Here is an 18,993-nt window from a genome sequence, read left to right on the forward strand (position 1 = left end):
ACCTCAGGATCTTTGTACTTAATCTCTCTGCCTACAATGCTTTCCTCCCAACTTCAAGTCTGTGATCAAATGAAACCACCTTCCTTACCCATCCTCCACACCATCCTGGCACGGCTTCTCCTACCTTCCTTGTATTACTTTCCTTCTAATACTTACCATAATACATTTAAATCATACTTATTGTTCTTAATCACCTAATGAGATTATAAACCACTCCATGAGGGCAAGAATTTTTCACTGTTGTTGAACTGAAAATAATCCAAGAGAAATCACTCAGTATATAATGGCTGAAAAAAATGAACTTAAGTCATTACTCCCATTCCCATGTTCCCCTTTACGGAATGATTTTAATTAAAGTCACACAAAAGTTCTTAGGGTGAAAATAAAAGCAAAAGACCACTACACATTTGTTTGTCAACATGTAATGCCCTGGGTTTATTTTGTGAGAATTCTATCACAATTTTTCCAGGTGGGATTAAAAACCTTGAAGATAATATATGCCATTGGACTGGGCATTCAGACTTCGGTACTGACAAAGCACTGGTAGTAGTCTGTTAAGTACCATTCTCTTCACAGAAGAGAGGTCAAATATTTCCAAAGGAAGGCACCCGATATTTGTGGTTCTGGCCTTGCAGCCTTCTGGAGAATCTTGAAAGGAAAAAAGCTGGCTGGCTGTTTTTAGAAACTGGAATGATGATACATGTATAGTAATTACTGCATTCTTCTCCCTTATATCCTTTTTGTAAGAACAAGTAAAGAATGAAGTCTTTTAAACAATTTGACAATAAAAAAAGTACAATTTCTTTTGTGCTAAAAAAGGGCAAGACAACATAAACTCCAGTTGTAAGGACTCCATTTGCATACTTGATTTAACACTTTTTGGTGTGGAAGGAAATGGAACTACTGGGCTGTTTGTAGAGCAGCAACATAACGTTAGTGCTTTAAGTACCAGAAATTACCCACAGCTTTGTGGGCAAGAGGGGATGGGAAGATTCAAGAGACTTCATTTTTAGCTTGTTACTTATCCTAATGATAGACCAGGAAGATCCCCCATTTAACAGTATACCCTCCCCCCTTTTTTAAACTGATGAGTTTTTTATTTTTGTAAAATTCTGTATGTATGTCACCATTTTTTTTTCACATGATACAGAGAAAACTCAGGGATCCAGAGGGGAACCAAGTTATGTTATACCATTTACAAAATACCAAGGAGTCCACAGCTACCTAACACATTTACTACAGCACAGGAACCAATGAAGGTACAGTGTACAAAAAAACTGTAAACACGGCACAATAAATAGATAAAACAGCAGGTTCCGCACCATGCACATGATGTGATGACACTTCATCTCTATACAATCTCACATCTCACACTCTTTGTTGCAATTTATTTCCCTCCCACCCTCCCACCCCCAAGTGCAAAGCATCACAAATGAACATTTCTGTATTCAAGTAACATATATACAAGGGTATTACAAATATGCAGTACTGTACAGATAATTGCTGTATTCTTAATTTACAGATGTTTTTTCCTATTAACAGTAAGGAAAGAAAAATTGAAGCTTGAGAGATGGGCATTGCTGTAATGTCCCCACAGCTGCCACAGAAATGCATGTGTGGCACTCCATCATCCCCTGCATTCAAAATGCTACTGATGCATAGCACCTAATCAAGTCCCCAGGTTGCAGTCCCACTCCTGAGAAAGCTACGTCACCTCCATCGCTACTGTATTGTCTGCTATGCTGTTTAGCGCTGGCTTCTCTGATTCATGGTTTTCCCTGTTGAAATAAAGTTCAATAAATTACTTTTCTGCAACAAATTTAACAAATATAAATTGAACAAACCAAAACTATTTCCCAATAAAAAGTTCAAATATTTTTAATAATCAAAATTTGACTCTTGGGAAAGATAGCAAGAAGAGGAATAGGAACCTTTATAGCTTATTATCGGAAATACACAATCAAAAGTCAGGCTTATAAATTCCAGGATATTACCAAAAGAATTTAGTAGCCAATCTAGATTTAAAAACACAAAGAACTGGCCGAAACCAATTTGGCTCAGTGGATAGAGCATTAGCTTGTGGACTGAAAGGTCTCAGGTTCGATTCTGGTCAAGGACATGTACCTTGGTTGCGGGCACATCCCCAGAAAGGGGTGTGCAAGAGGCAGCTGATCCATGATTCTCTCATCGATGTTTCTAACTTTCTATCCCTCTCTCTTCCTCTCTGTAAAAAAAAAAATAAAAAAAAATCAATAAAATATATTTAAAAAACAAAACAAAACAAAAAAAACCTCACAAAGAATTGCCAAGTTTTAGTTTTTTGTTTCAATCTCCTCTTTTATTGAACCTTTTGTAATTTTAAAATAAGGAACATATATATGTGCTGAGGTTCATTCAGGTCAGGACGTGTCGTGAGATTTTACATATGGAGTAGAGCAGGATAGCTACTAACGTGGGCATGAGAAGAGAAGGGCTGTAGTTGTTCTAGTACCTAGACTGCTGAGTGAGCCTAGAGAAATCTCTGTATCTGTTTCCTCATCTTCAAAACAAAGGGACTAAAATAAGTTATAGAAAAAGTTTTTCAGCTCTGGCCGGGTGGGTTAGTTGGTTGGAGTGTTGCCCTGTGCAACAAAAGTTGTGGGTTTAATTCCTGGTCAGGGCACACACCTAGGCTTCAGATTTGATTCCTGATTGGGGCAGATATGGGAGGCAACTGATTGATATTTCTCTCCTTTCCTTTCTCTCTAAAATCAGTAAAAACTTCTCTCCGGTGAGGATTTTAAAAAAATGTTTTCCATATATTTGGAATATTCCATGGGTATACAATTCTATACTGATGAAAACCATGTATTACATATTTAAGAATTAAATTAACTGTGACTAGACTCAGAATACTAGTAATAGATTAGTATCAAGCAGACAAGGACTATTAAATTCAGACACAGACAGGGATGCATGGATTTGGGAACTCAAGGCTACAGTTTGTTGCTACAAATCCTGATCCTCTTTCTAGGCCACTGCCAGCTGAGGAAGTCTACTATCAGTCTGGACATTCCCTACCACTCCAACTTCAACTACTAACCTCCCCAACCCACAAACTACTTTACTTGTTAACCTTTCAACACATTTATATCCCCCAACTCTCTCGTCTTCCTTTTCTCTGACCAAGATCAGTCAATCTAATCTTATTTTGTTAAACATTCCCAGAACACTCCTAGTGTGAAAAGATGTCTCCTAATATTGATATTATAATCTATACATTTAATTCTATAAGCATATAATGCTTTGTAATATCTCTAGAATGACTTTCATCTTATTATTTACAATCAACACTATTTAACTTTTCACACTTTTATGCTTGTCTTCCACCTAAACTGAAAACTTCTTGTCTTTTTGTTTTCCCACACTGTTCTGTAAAAGGCAGGACTTTATCATTAATATTTAAAGCAGAATAGAGCTTGAGTAAACACTCTAAACCAGGCGTCTTCAAACTACGGCCCGCGGGCCACATGAGGCCCGCAGTGGAGTCTGATCCGGCCCGCCAGGTTTTTTGGGCAGTGAGCGCAGCTGAGGTGTTACAGTAGGAATTAGTAGTTCATAGAGTCCGGCCCTCCAGATCTCTGAGGGACCGTGATCTGGCCCCCACTTTAAAAAGTTTGAGGACCCCTGCCTGTCCATTGAAACCCAAGAAGACAAGTTAGCATACAAAATTTTGGTTTCATTAAAAGTCGACTTGGCATGAATACTGTAAGCTTTATTTACATTATTAAGAGCAGCTTAGCACTCTAGCCATATGAATTCTATCAGTTCTGTCTACACAAAAACTGTGGGAGAAATCATAGACAAAGAAGCATTCAAAAGAGAACCCCATCCATCCAGAGGAAGAAGAGTGAGAACATGATAAGCCATTACCATACTAAGAAAATGATGCCCAAGTCCCAAATGCAATATTCACTGTACCATTTAGCACTAATTTTCAATAATACTGAATTACCTTTATCTGTTTAGTTCCACAATAAGGAATTCTCATCCACATATTTTTAATGTATATAAAGAAAAGAGCAAAAGCCACAAATAAGTAGAGAGCAATGCCTAAGAATTTAAGTTAGATCACTTTAGTCTTAAAATAACTACTCACCTTGGGGCTGAATCTACAGAGGATGAAGATGGGACCTTGGAAACTTGACAGTTTGCTGCGGCAGCCAGCTTTAAGGCAGACGATGGAACAGCACTTAAAGTCCTAGGTATGTGTCGTGCATTTATGGGGGCAATAGAGTTTACAGTGGCAACTGATGAAGGTACAGTTAATCGAATGTTGTTCCCAATCAGAACCTGAGTTGTTGCAGAATTGGCAGCAGTTACTGGATGACTCAGTGCACTGTGGGAACTTGAAGTCTGTGTGATGTTTGAAGGCTGTAACAAAGTTGAACCTGCTGCTGACGAACTTATATGTACTGGTGCTGTTGGTGTAGTACTGCTGAGGTGTAAGCCCTTGTATACTCCTAGAGAAAAAGAGAGAAGCAGCTAACCAATGTGCAATTTGGCTGTTAATTATAGGTAGCTGTTACAAATCTTATCAAAACCATTTAAATGTCATTATCCTTACCTGAGGCTGGAAGGACGCCATTCACCCCGATCCCAAGCACCACATCATCCTTCATCTTAAATCCCATCAATTGTTCTGATGTCACCAAAGCAGAAGCAGCAAATTGAGCACTAGCAGAATCCAAAGTCTTGGAAACAAAACCCTAAAAATAAAATAAAATACAAATCTAATCAGCATCACTTAGTTACAAATTAGTATTAAAGCTACACAGGTATAGCAAAATCAGTATGAATATAAACAAAAGTGGCAAACCACCGGAATATCTTTCTCTCCCTTGACAGTCAAATTGAGCAATGTTCTAGTAATTTTATAACTCAAGGATTATGATATATAAAACATGGACATGTCAATTACCAAAATGTTCCTCCTATAATGTGAAAATAATAAACCTCCAACACAAAGTGTTGGACAAGAAATAAGCTAGTAAACCAATTCAGTGATCTGCAAGTACATACATTGAATAAATATGTAGGTAAACTTCTTTCACCTAATTTACCATATATAGAAACATACACACACCTTTGGGATAGTAAGGTAACTATCCCTTTAGAATGGAAGTAACAAAATACTGTATCAGAACTTAGCCTAGAAATTAAGAGGTCCTTGAATTTTTTACATGAATTTTTCTTCCAAGATGCATAGAGACTCAAATCTCAGCTTTTAAGCCTTAAATGTGCTTACATGATTTTCGGTTTAAAAGTGATTTCTTCTAAAAGAAAGTATAATAATTTTTAATAAATTGTAATGATAATTAAAATAACAAGATAATGACTTAGGTGTCAGTGGGGTTACATATTAAAGACATATATTAAACTACAGGTCAGATTTAAAGACAGGGTCTCCATCTCATATAACTATGCTTTCTAAAATAGGGAGCAGAAACAACAGCTTCTATACTCACCTGTAATGTTCTTTCTAAACCCTGTATAGAATGGCTATGATGTAGATTCAGGCGAAAGCCACTTTTCTGCTGGTTAGATGCAAGGTTCTATGACAACAGTTGGTAATTAGAGATGAACTCTGGTGGGAAACAATGAGGGATAATCATAAGACAGACAAATCCCTCACCTGTGAAGTGTTGGTGGAGGAATTACTATTTGCTTGCTGTTGCTGAATTTGTGCAAGCTGCTGTTTCTGCATTAGTGCCAGTTGCTGTTGATGTTGCTGGTATTGTTCGGCTGTAAATGCTGAACATAAAATGAGGAAACACTTTATAAAAATGCACAATATCATACACTTTTAACAATAGTAAAATTTCTTCATTAAAAAAGTTTGTGCAAAATTAAAACATTTGACAAAAGCTCATGGTCCTGCTAAAGATCACTTTCAAATGAAAATTTAAGCTTACAACCACATTTCACAAGAGTGGGTTGAATCTAAGGAAAAACAAAATTAAACTTCCTGAGTTAATTAAACATAGGAAAGAGATCTGCTCACTTCTCAAGTCGCAGAACCATTATTTTTGTAAGCTGTAACATTTGTGTAAAAAAGTAATACCAGCTTTTTTAAAAATCCACATATTTGAAACTCAACTTTGCACTGAGAAGAAAATCTGATAATTACCATTTGGTTTCTAGTTTACTCATATTACTGTCCCAATGCATTCAGATAGTAATCCCTAACGTAACTGTTCTATATTTTCTAATTTTAGTTATTACAAATATTTCCTCTATATAAAACATAAGGTTGTTGTTGGTTTATTACCTTTCTTTTTTATTTTAAAGAACCCATCCTTTAAGCTTAACACAGGAAAAAAAAAGAGGTTCCATATGTTAATTAATTTTCCCCACTCAATTAACCCACCTGGAAAAAATCCAGTCAATAAGAACGGAGTTGTTTATGTTGATTTACTGTACAGAATGATGTCTGAGGAAAGACACTGTGTTATGCTACTTATGTTTGTCTATGGAGAGCTCAGTTCTAAAAAAAACAAACAAAAAAATGTTCATTTATTACCCCCCAAAAAGTGTGTTCAGTTTTTAAAAAGGAAACCTTTTTTCTTTTTTTGATTTCGCCAATTAAAAAAGGGGAAAAAAAAGCACATACAATCACAACATCTGACCTTAAAGGCTTCTTTAAGAAGCCCGCAATGTTTAGGTAAGAATTATTTCAAAACAAAACAAAAAAAGGGCTATCATGCATCCCTGGGTACCAGGGAATCTATAAATAAATCATGCAAATTTCCTCAATCTCAAGTTGAATGTTTTCAAAATACTGCCACCTAATTTGTTGTTGTTTTGATGATTTATTTAGATGATCACTTCATCAAGTTTTTTAGTTTTCACGTAACTCATGAAGAATCTTTATCTATCAGTATACAGCATCCACCTTGTACAAGTACAAAATATTTAGGTAGAAATTCTACCATATTTTGAATGGATCAGAAAATTGTGAAAGAAGTAAGTATCTACATCAGCTCTTAAACTTGATCTGAACTAAATTTTGGGGCAACAGGAGCAAAAAAAATATATATTTTTTTAATTTTTAAATTCAGTGTGTTAAAAATCTATTTAATTGGTATCTGTTCTTTGATGAGTTTTTCTGTGTTTGAAATCCTCAGATCTGATTCCTACTGGGAAGATTTTTATTACTAATAGAAGAATCCCTGAATAGTGGCATAAAAAAGTAATTTTCTGTCAACACCACCATTTTCATATAACAGAAATGTGTTGAATCAGAACTTGAAGAAAAACTACAGAAATTTATTCTGGCTTATAATTAATATATTATTATTAGTTTTGCTAATATGTTTTTGAGATTTACACTTTAATTTCCTAAATTTGAGTGAATTGTGTAAGTCTTGAATTTCCTTAGTAAGGAATGCTTAGTACGTTTTTTAAAAAAGGAACCATTCTGGAAGGTCAGGTCAGTACAGACCTAGAAAATCAATACTTTAGCATTCAATAAAAGCCTATATGTACAAAACTCCATTTATATAAATGGAAATTTTCTGTTGTTGATCTTTGCTAGTATTTGTATATGTGTGTTTTTTCCTTGTTCAATCTCTATTTTTCCCCCTCATCTTTATTAATTTAAAGTGTTCTGTATAGTAGATAGACATATGTTTGTGTGTGGTTTATTAAAAAATTTAGCAATAATTGGAAGTTGATTTGAATAAAGGTTCCAAATATTTTTGCCCTATTTAAACCAACATTTTAATGGTTGGCCTTTGTAGGTTTTGTGACTTTCAATAACTGTTAACTTCCTCCCAATAACAGATTTAGAAATAACAATCACGTGACATTTTAGATCACTGTTAGCTCATTTCTTAGATATCTCTATATTCTAGAGTTTAGTACTAAAATTTTCTCCGGATATTTTTCATTAATGATCTTGAAGAACTGTATAGATAAAATATGAGCTAGAAGCAATGGTAGTAAAAACCATGAGTCTGGGGGGCCAACACATCTTGATTGTTATTTTAGTTCTCAGGTCTATCATAACTAGTAGAGTATACTTGGCCAAGTTACTTAACCTTTCAGGACTCAGTATTTCATCTAAAATATGGAAGAGATTAAATAAGTGATGACTGTAGTCCTTTTCAGGTATGAGATGCTAAGATTTTAAATTTCTTCTGAGACATAAAATTCTAATCCAAAGGGCTGTGTAAATGAAAGGAAAGCTTGGTAAGGTAATAAACTGGGCCAAGTACAATCTGAACTGGGTTTTACATTATTATTTGTACAGAAAACCGAGAACACCTGGATGTCATTATAATTCAAAGTGCAAGCAAATGCTAAGTGGAAATAAATAAAATTACCATATTTCCCTAACTCTCTATCAAGGTAGAAAGTTTTCAGGTTGTATGTCTAATCTCCAAATATTATGTTGTGGTAAAGTTTGCAATTCACACAAAGATGGACAAGATGGTTTAGTGGACAGCATCAAAATAATTCCAAAGAACCAAAAAATTTTACATCAGGAGGGATCCTTGTGATTTACTCCTACAACCTCCTAATGAAGATGAAGACACTTTCACAAAGGTATTTACTATATGAAGGGGAAAAAACCCACCCCCAAAGCAAAGAGATTTTAAATATAAAAAGATATAGACAAGTTTGTTTTAGATTTAGTATTATTTATATGAATCAAATTTTTATGTACCGATAGTGTGAATCAAGTATTTAAAAAACCTTATCTATTCAGCACTTAAACAGGAGCCTAGGAAGTGAAGAAGAGTGATGTGAGGCCATGATTAAAAGCGATTAAAAGCTGAGAATTATAAAAGAGCACAAAAGGGCTTAAAATATTTGAAGGACACTTTGATGTTGGAGATCAAGAAAACATATTCAGAACCAAGATGGCGGCATACGTAAACACCTGAACTTGCTGTCTTGCATAACCACATCAAAACTACAACTAAAAGAAAAATCGGACATCATCCAGAACCAAGGGAAGGCTGGCTGAGTGGAAGATCCACAAGAAGAAGGAAAGAGAAAAGCGCATCTAGAGTGGTAGGAGGTGCAGAGGTGCAGAAAAGGGAAGGTGCAGAGGCATGCGAGGAAATGGCCTGGCAACTGGGTACTCTGAGGTCTTTTTCAATCAGGAGGGAGATAGAGTACAAGTTCCCGATTGCTCAGAATTCCAGTTCCAGGAGAGACTCTGGGGACCCAGACTCATACGGGAAGAAATTGGACTGGCTGGCATCAGGCTAGAACACTAGGGCAGCTTTCTCTCAGAGGTGGTTGCAGCTTTCATTGTTCCTGCATGGGACTGTAAGACAGACACCCAGGGACCTATCTAGGGCAGGGCTAACAGGCAGCCACTGCTGTTTGCACTGCCCTGTGATTCCCTGAGACCAGGCCCAACCCAATTTACAACCCCACCCAAGCTGTGTGCAGAGGCATTTGCATATGAATGGCCTGGCCTTCTGCAATCTAACCTAAAAAACTGCAGCTGGGTCAAAGAACCCCAGGGCCTCCAAAAGAAGGCCTAAGGCTCCTCAGCAGCCTGCATTGCTTCACAGCTGCACCTCATCTGGGCACATCCAAACCCCAAACTAAGAGGAAGAATCTGCAGATCTCTCTGTAGCTCCTGCTGGGTGGCCTCAGGCAGGGGTTGACTTTGTACTTCCTTGGAGATCCAAGAGCCAGTGCACCTAGTGGTCAAAGTGAGACCATACCAGATTACAACTCTTCACATCCTTAAGAGACACACTCAGAGGGCAGTTTCAATGATCACCAAAGCCCCACTGAAGCAAGTCCAGCCCCAGCAAGTCCAGCTGTGTCTATAATGGGAGAACTGTTGTAATGGAAACATTACAGCAGTTCTCCCATTATAGACACAGCTGGTCCTCACAGCCAATTGGCCTGGTGTTTCCATTACAGCAGTTCTCCCATTATACACACAGCTGGTCCTCACAGCCAATTGGCCTGGAGGTCAATTCCACTCAGTGATACCAACAGCAATCAAGGCTTACCTACAAGACTGTGCACACAGCCCACAACAGGGTGCGCCAACTATCCACCTCAGGTGACTGGGGAGGCTGAGCCATGAGCCCTATAGGACACCTAGCACACAAAGCCACTCTATCAATACAGGGAAGCAGCCAAAATGTGAGACAAAGAAACATGCCACAAATGAAAGAAATGGAGGAAAGCAAACGACTGGATATAGAGTTCAAAACTACAGTTATAAGGTTACTCAAGACCTTCTAGAAACTTCTGAGAAATTTAGTGAGACCCTCAAGGATATAAAAAAGGAACAATCAGAAATTAAACTTACACTGACTAAAATAAAGATTAACATACAGAGATTCAACAGGAGACTGGAGCATCCCAAGAATCAAGTCAAAGATTTGAAATATGAAGAATCAAAAACCACCCAACCAGAAAAACAAAAAGAAAAAAAAAAAAAATCTAAAAATTTGAAGATAGTGTAAGGAGCCTCGGGGACAACTTCAAGCGTACCAACATCAGAATTTTGGGGGTGCCAGAAGAAGAGAGTGAGCAAAATATTGAAAACCTATTTGAAGAAATAAAGACAGAAAACTTCCCCCACCTGGTGAAAGAAATAGACTTACAAGTCCAGGAAGTGCAGAGAACCCCAAACAAGAGGAATCCAAAGAGGACCACACCAAGACACATCATAATTAAAATGCCAGGAGCAAAAGACAAGGAGAGAATCTTAAAAACAGCAAGAGAAAAACAGTTAGTTACCTCAGGGGAGTACCCATATGACTGTCAGCTGATTTCTCAACAGAAATTATGCAGGCCGGAAGAGAGTGGCAAGAAATATTCAAAGTGATGAATAGCAAGAACCTACAACCAAGATTACTCTACCCAGCAAAGCTATCATTTAAAACTGAAGGTCAGATAAAGAGCTTCACAGATAAGGACAAGCTAAAGGAGTTCATCACCACCAAACCAGTATTATATGAAATGCTGAAAATATTCTTTAAGAAGAGGAAGAAGAAGAAAAAGGTAAAGATAAAAATATGAACAACAAAGTGATGACAAATACATATTTATCAACAAGTAATTCTTAAAATTGAGTGAATTAAAAATCTGATGAACAGAATAAGCTGGTGAATATAATAGAATCAGGGGCATAGAAAAGAAGTGGACTGACAATTCTCAGGGAGAAAGGGGTGTGGGGGTGAGGGAAGAGATTGGATAAAAATTGAACACCTATGGTGGAGGACAATGGCTGGGGTCTGGGGGTGGTAATGGAATGGGGTTGGGTGGGAACCAGGTGGAGGGGAGCTATGGAGAGAAAAAAGAGGAACAATTGTAATAATTTGAACAATAAAGACTTATTAAAAAAAAATACAGAAAGTGCTCCAACCTGAACACAAACAAACAAACAAAATATTCATGTGCTTTGAAAGGCAAAACAGGAACCAGAATATTTAAATTTAAGGAGGTAGCTTTTGTTCAATATATGGACAAACTTCTTCTTTTTTTTTTTTTATGAACTCTTTGTTTTTTGTTTTAATATATTTTATTGATTTTGTACAGAGAGGAAGGGAGAGAGATAGAGAGCTAGAAACATCGATGAGAGAGAGTCATCAATCAGCTGCCTCTTGCACACCTCCTACTGGGGATATGCCCGCAACCAAGGTACATGCCCTTGACCGGATCCCTTCAGTCCCCAAGCCGACGCTCTATCCATTGAGCCAAACCGGTTTCAGCATTTATATGGACAAACTTCTAAGTAAGACACCAAAGTGTACAAAATAACCTGATTAAGTAAGCTGTTGAATTTGCTCTCATTAGAGGCAGAGGTCAGAAACTGTCTGGGGTAGGAATTGAGATGAAATAATCTAAGGTTTTAAGAGTCCAATTCTTATACAAGGAAAATTATCATGCAGTACACCAGCAACTGGAATAACTGATAGCTTAGGATGCTGGCCCTTTAGGTCACATTCCTGTAGCTGGAGCAGATCAACTAAAATGATCAAAGTGCAGGTGGGGAGGGTGACAGGCAGTTAGGAAAAAATAAACAATTTAAAAATTCAGTTTTAGAAGAGAGAGTCTAGATTGCCAAAATGTGTATTTTGTTAAAAACAACAACAATAACAACAAAAATCCTTAACAAACCCAAACACCTATTTTAAAAGATACTCCTCGCCCTAACGGGTTTGGCTCAGAGGATAGAGCATCAGCCTGCAGACTGAAAAGGTCCCAAATTCGATTCCGGTTAAGGGAATGTACCTTGGTTGTGGGCACATCCCCAGTGGGAGTTGTGGAGGAGGCAGCTGATTGATGTTTCTCTCTCATCAATGTTTCTAACTCTCTATCCCTCTCTCTTTCTCTCTGTAAAAAAATCAATAAAATATATTTAAAATAAAAAGATACCCCTCAATTACAATTTCTTTAAGCAGCATACAGGGAAGAAGCTTAATATAAGAAAAAAGTTAACTTTGAAGAAATAAATATAAAATGAAATGATCCAAACAGTATTAAAGTATGAGCATCTAATCAGTAAGCTTGAATTGATAGCTTAGATTGAGTTTTTTTGAACATTTATCAGTCACACAAAAATCCAATTTGAAAATAGAAGTTTGGCAACTCATTTAATGGCAAAAAATGACTGAACCTCAATTCACTGACTGCAAATGACTTGAACGTGAGATTTTTTATGGTTAAACATTCTGCTAGGTATGACTACTCTTGTATGTACCTGTAAAATTGTAGATTGTTAATGTATTTTACTAAGGGTTCTAGTCAAGATTGTTGAAGATGCAATTTTGAATTTTGAAACACATTTAGATAAGGATTAAAGTCTTGTGGATTTATAAAATCCAACAAGAAAGTATTCGGTGCTCAAATCTAGAGTTCCTTTTCTATAGTAAAATTAAAATTTTGTTACAAACTCAAATAAATTGCATTAAGTAAACTATACATATTGAGACTTAGAATATAATATTCTAGTTATAAATCTCCTTTTCACTTATGAAAATAAAGTCTTTAGTGCAGAAATGTAAGCTTAGAAAACTGATTTCGTTTGCTGATGAAATTTCACTGGGAGTTAGGAATTCAAATCCTGAACATATAATGGTGGTTTAAAAATCACTTTTCAGTTTTTAGTCTTTTTGAATTATATAAAGTCCTTTCTAATTATGATAAAAGGTGTTAATTGACATGTGGTATCTCCCAAATGCAAATACATACAAATAATACTTAGTCACTGAACAAAAACTACATTTCAAAAGTGCTTTTATCAGTTAAAAGAATATAATTTGAGAACTGTTCAAATCACATATTAAAAGATTATTAAAAATGCAATTTTTCTGTAAGTGCTAAAATCTAGACTTGAGAATTATAAATACACATATAGTAAGCCTTTCCAAGTCCCTGAACATTATGTCATTCTGCAGTATAGCATCCAAAGGACAAAGCACTGTAACATCTGACTAACCAAATTACCCATTTGGCCACACAACTTTGCAAGAAGGTCAAGATTGGGAAGCAAAAAAGATTCTGAGCAATTGAAAGAAAGACTATAAAAGTTACTGTGCTAAACCTCATTCCCTTTACTAAAAATAATGGGCTCCTGATATCCTCATTTAGAATTTCCTACTTGAAAATGAGAATAATTAAGCCCTTATAGATGATTATTTAGAAAAGGGAAAACTCAGTCCAGAGGGCATCTCTATGCCACAGCACACAGTAGTTGACATTTAAAACAATGATAGAATAAAAAATGTCTAAATCAAAATCCACCAAATTGGCTTGAACAGCAGGCCAAGTATAATCAACTGACTCATATCTCATATAATGGTAAGTACAAATGCTGGTAAAGTAAAAGTTAACTCTTAAAAATCCTCTAGAGTGCATCATGTGATAGAGACCCATTTCTTTCAATAAGCCCAACATAGCCAGTTATTCTTCTGACATCAGACTAGATCCATGTTTATGTGGTTGAGTACCAGATGAAGTAGCATTTGTGGGCCATATTATATGCAAAACACACACACACACACACAAAAACCCCATAAAAATTTAAAACTATAATTATACTGCTTGAGGTGATATGATTAACCCATGAATGAAGCATCAATGCAGGCACTCATGCTATCAGGAGAAAATCAAGATTCACTTCTCCCATTCCTGTAGTGGCCACTCCAGCAAATACATTCTTTTAGTAGAATTATATTCAGAATCCTGTATAACATTTGAACTGCTAAATCTTTATTTTTTTTTCCAGGGGCCTATAGTTGAATTCACTTAAATGTAAGTTTGATGGAACTCCACTGTAAAGCACTTTTATAGAGCATAAAGAGAAAAGCGTTAGGTTACTGGAAAAGCCACATATATGAAAGAACAAAGTGATATTCTATAGCAATCTGTAGGTATCTATTGTCCAAGCATAAAGAAACTAGTAAAATTGAAGGGAAAACTAAAAAGAATTACACTCAACAAAAAAACCTGATAAACCCATTATAAAAAAGGCATGTCACATGTATAAAGGAAGGAAATAATTAAAAAGAAAATCAGAGTTTACTAAAGATTTTTTTCATCTAAACTTTTGGTAATACTTCTTGCTCAATGTTCACCTTTTAATATTCTTTGGGCAAAACAAATTTTACAGTACCAATGCTTACTAAAGTTGGATAGCAAAACAATTTATATTAAAAGAACCTAAGGATGGTTTCACAATTCAACTTCTCTGTTCTAGGAGATGGAAAAGATGGGGATTGATGGAATATGCCAATTTTCAATAAGAACTGTCAAAGAATTTTACATAGTTTAAAAATCTTTATCTGGGAAAACATATTAAAACTTTATACATTTAGAATTTCTATACCCACATTATAAGTCTTCAATTTTAAGACTATAAAAGAAGAAACTGACTCTTCATAATACAGACTGAAATGAATGGGATTATAGGTATTATAATCTGTTAAACCTCAGAACATTTTTATTATCTTCTAGTTAATTTCTGAAAAGATTATTTTTCTTATGAGCTGAAAAAACTTCTATTACATACAAAACTACTTTTTTCCCCAACCACAAAGTAAATTATTTATAAAATCTTTTCTGGAGATCTTTAAGAATAAACACATTTTCATATTTATTAGAAGGTTTTATGATATCCTTACCACATGATTAGGGGAACAAAATAAATATAGTCCTTTCTAAAACTGTATTTAAGTTATTTTCACAAAAATCTGTAGTAACATAATTTTAACCAGTTAACTACTACGTATCCAAAATGGAAACCATCCCCACACGCCACAATATTTTGAATTTAATTTAAAACAATAAATTTGCAGTGAATATTATAAAAATAAACATATTACTCACAAATCTGGTGTTCTTGAATATTTTCAGCTGAAAATTCTCACGTAAAATGATTTTAAAGTTTGTCAGGGCTGCCACTTAGAGAAAACATTTTTTATAGACATGCCTGGCGTGTGGGGTAGGTACCCCCCACTTTTGTCTACAGACACTTATGGCATACAATGGGTTAACAGTGAATTTCTATAATCTACATGCCTCAAAAAACATTTATTACTTTCAAATAGAAAGCTACATTTTAGGAATATTTTAGGTAGACAGCATTTATTTTAGACACATTTTACAAAGTAGCCATAATGCTACAGTAGATATTATCTAAAAATGTTTCTGAAATTATTAAAATAATCTTTTAAATATTGTTCTGTGAAAAATTACTTTCTCTCTTATAAATTACTCTGCATTACTGTGACAGATAAAACTTTACCTATCTATCAATTTGCTGGTCTACTTTTAAGCAGTCTAAGTGAAAGACTATAGAAATGAGCAATAATTTATGGTCCATTTTTTTCATATTATTTTGAAAATATAATTGCTCAATCTTGTGGTTTCCAGGAAAACAAATTTTATACATTAAATACAGGAAAAAGTAGGTGTACAGTTGTGGATATGCAAAACACTTGAGTTTATTCATGTATTATTATTTCATTATTATATTATTTTCCATATGAACAACTGTAAACCTACTTTTGTCCAACCTGTAGTGATAAACCACCACTTTGGATGTGGTTTTGTTTAAATGAAATCATATGTACAAACAGGATTCAAATAAATACTTAAACCTAGGTCTTTCTTTTTCTTAACTATTTTGAGAAAAGGACTTTTAGTCATTAATATAAGTCACATATTCAAAAAATTGATAAGACTGACATTGTCACAGAAATGACATTATAACATATAAACATACCAAAGTGTGTTGAACCACTGCTACTTTTACTTTGTGTAGAGGTACTGCATGTCTGGGTCCCAGGTTGTGCTGTTCCTGTTCGAGTTAAACTCCTATATAATTTTCTACAGGAGAGTTCATCATTGTCACTGTCATGTAGGAATGGTGTCCGAGGCCTAAAATGCCGCCATCTACATGACTTGATATTGACTAGTATCTGATTGAGGTCTTTAGAGAAAGATTTGTCCGAGGTATTTGTTTCTGAGGTAATGGCAGACTGATTGACTGGAGAATGTTGTGGTGAGGAAAGCATTTCCAAATCCAGATGGCGAAACATACTGTCATAGTCTGAGTGAGCTCTGTCCAGTAAGACCCTATTAAAAATAAGGCAGGAAACATGAATGTAAAATAGCTAGTCAACATTTGTTAAAATTGTTTTTCTTTCTCCCAACTCCAAAAAGCCATCTCCTACTGAATATTTAAATTTGATTATTGCAATATTTGGCTATAATTTCAATATCTAATAAAGGCTCTCTCTTTTATATTATAATGATCTGATTAAATAAGGGAGTACTCCATATCAAAGAATACGGTAAATATTTCATAACAGTAGGAGTTGTAACAGTTCTAAAGGTTGGTAGATCAGTTTGTTACTTATAAAATATGAAAGTACCTTTCTTTTCAAATTCCTTTTAAATTGAAGATTTTTACTTCCATTACAAAGCACCAGAACACTTTGTAAAATGTTGCTAACATACTTGTTCTCATATTTAAGTAAAGATTCCTTTTGTTTTTGGGGGGAGGAGGAGAGGGCCAGAGGAGGTAGGAGAAAAGCATTAAAAGGTATGTGTTACTTGGGATATATTGTACCATTAAAATTTCTAATGGATAAAATATTTGAGATGTTACTAATATACCATATTTTTCGGACCATAAGACGCACTTTTTTCCCCCCAGAAGTGGGGGGAAAAAGTCCCTGCGTCTTATGGTCCAAATATAGCCTACACATATACTTTAAAAAAAAAGTTTTTTTACTTGCCCGGCTCTGTGTGGTCTCTGCGTGCTTGCCCGGCTCTAAAATGGTTCTAAATGCTGCTGTTTACTTTATAGTAGGGGTGTCAAACTCAATCAGAGAAGGGGCCAAAATCTAAAATCCAGCCTAAATCGCGGGCCGAATGGTTTACTGAACAGTCATAAACTGTCATTGTGATGGAAACGCAGCGGAGTGCAGTGATGACAGCGCGGTGCGGGCCACATTGAAAGGCCTGGCGGGACGGATTTGGCCCGCGGGCCTTGTGTTTGACACATGTGCTTTACAGGGTTGATTACATGTGTTTATGACTGTGATGTTGGGTTTTAATGCACATAAAATATTTTAGGACACTATTTGTTTCAGAATCTTTTTTTCTTCATTTCCCTTCTCTAAAAACTGGTGCATCTTATGGTCCGAAAAATACGGTAAACTTTATAAATGGCCTTAACCATTAATCTATCATAAATCATACCCTTAAACTTCTTCTTGAAAGTACCTTATTATCTATTTTGCCTTTTAAAATTTTTCACATTTTATTTGAAAGCTTTTTTTTTTTTTTTTTTTTGCTTTTATGCATTCTGCAATTCCTTCCCTCCTTCCATACATTTTCGCATACAAAGGCATAGAGTATGAAGGAATTCTATCAGGTTTAAACAAAGGAAGAAAAGCAACTAGATCATGACTATCTGGGATGTCAAGATCAGGTCATACATGGAACATGGAGTCTTTTCACTGATAAGTTAAACAACTCAGTACACTATATATGATACTTCTTAGTCTATTTAATCATTTTTTTTCATTATCTTCTAGAATTCCTGAAACGTCTGTAGTTTCTTTAACTTAATACAATTTATACAATCATAATTTACTCTTGCCTTTATCTGGTACCTTTTATCAGAATTGTATCATGCATTAAAAGCTATATAAGAACCAGGAAGGCAAAGCATTTCAAACAAAATATCAGTCAAGAACAGCAAATGGGAACAAATGAGCTACACTAACCTGCACTTGAAATTTTAAATTCAACTACCGTACTTTCTAAAATGTCTTTATATTTAGAATACAAAAATACCTTACCTTCCACCGCGCCCAACCCGTCTTCGTGCAAATCCAATACACCTTTGGGGTACGGTGAGGGTAGTTAAGCAGTATCTGTATCGTACATCTCCTAATCCTCCGTCCTTAGGACTAGTCCAAGGCCAGTTGCCAGTCTGGTCTAAGTGAGGCTTAAAAAAAAAAAAAAATTATCTTATTTGGTCAGTTAAAGGTAAATAGTTTGCTATTTAAAAAGAAAGCCTGAAACTTACAGCATAGTACTGACAGCCTGCTTTCCTATGGAAAGCAAATGGACCATCAGGATCATTCTCTTCCTCAGCTTCCGAAGAACCAGACAAAACCTTTAAGTAAAATGCAATGAGTAAAAAACATTGACTTCCTACATTTCTCCTCTATATTAATAGAAAAATTATTAAATTTACCTGGGAAAGAGGTTCTTCATCTGAGCTGGGGAAATCATACTGATTTAAATCTTTAGCATTAAAGACTGGCAGTGCAGCAGGACTTGTCTGTTGAGGAGCAGCAGCAGCAGATGATGGTAAGACTTTGGGCTTCTTTTCATATTTACGTTTAGGTCGGATAAGATCGGCTTTATCTTGCTGCAATAAAGAAATGCGTTAATCAAACAACAGGAAACCATGTTCAACAAACACGCAGTTTTGGAGAAGTT

At 35.4% G+C, this 18,993-nt stretch overlaps 1 protein-coding gene across 10 annotated transcripts in view; it reads right to left on the minus strand.

Moving 5' to 3' along the window:
• Positions 1 to 409: 409 nt before the first annotated feature.
• The window catches only part of EPC1 (enhancer of polycomb homolog 1), a 103,879-nt gene continuing 85,295 nt past the window's right edge, over positions 410 to 18,993 (minus strand). For 4 of the 10 annotated variants that reach the window (XM_036453800.2, XM_036453791.2, XM_036453766.2 and 1 more), the window contains 9 exons: positions 18,746 to 18,922; positions 18,575 to 18,664; positions 18,345 to 18,493; positions 16,256 to 16,608; positions 5,675 to 5,793; positions 5,508 to 5,594; positions 4,607 to 4,748; positions 4,139 to 4,502; positions 410 to 1,778 (listed from right to left, as the gene is read on the minus strand). In XM_036453800.2, coding sequence (XP_036309693.1) covers positions 1,706 to 1,778; positions 4,139 to 4,502; positions 4,607 to 4,748; positions 5,508 to 5,594; positions 5,675 to 5,793; positions 16,256 to 16,608; positions 18,345 to 18,493; positions 18,575 to 18,664; positions 18,746 to 18,922 — 1,554 coding nt within the window. In that variant the 3' untranslated portion in view covers positions 410 to 1,705. Of the gene's footprint in view, positions 1,779 to 4,138; positions 4,503 to 4,606; positions 4,749 to 5,507; positions 5,627 to 5,674; positions 5,794 to 16,255; positions 16,609 to 18,344; positions 18,494 to 18,574; positions 18,665 to 18,745; positions 18,923 to 18,993 lie in introns of those variants that run through there. The other 6 variants (XM_036453772.2, XM_036453824.2, XM_036453782.2 and 3 more) reach the window with 6 other exon arrangements.

Source organism: Pipistrellus kuhlii, unplaced genomic scaffold, assembly GCF_014108245.1.
Source record: "Pipistrellus kuhlii isolate mPipKuh1 unplaced genomic scaffold, mPipKuh1.p scaffold_m20_p_1, whole genome shotgun sequence".
In the NCBI taxonomy this organism is placed as follows: Eukaryota; Metazoa; Chordata; class Mammalia; order Chiroptera; family Vespertilionidae; genus Pipistrellus; species Pipistrellus kuhlii.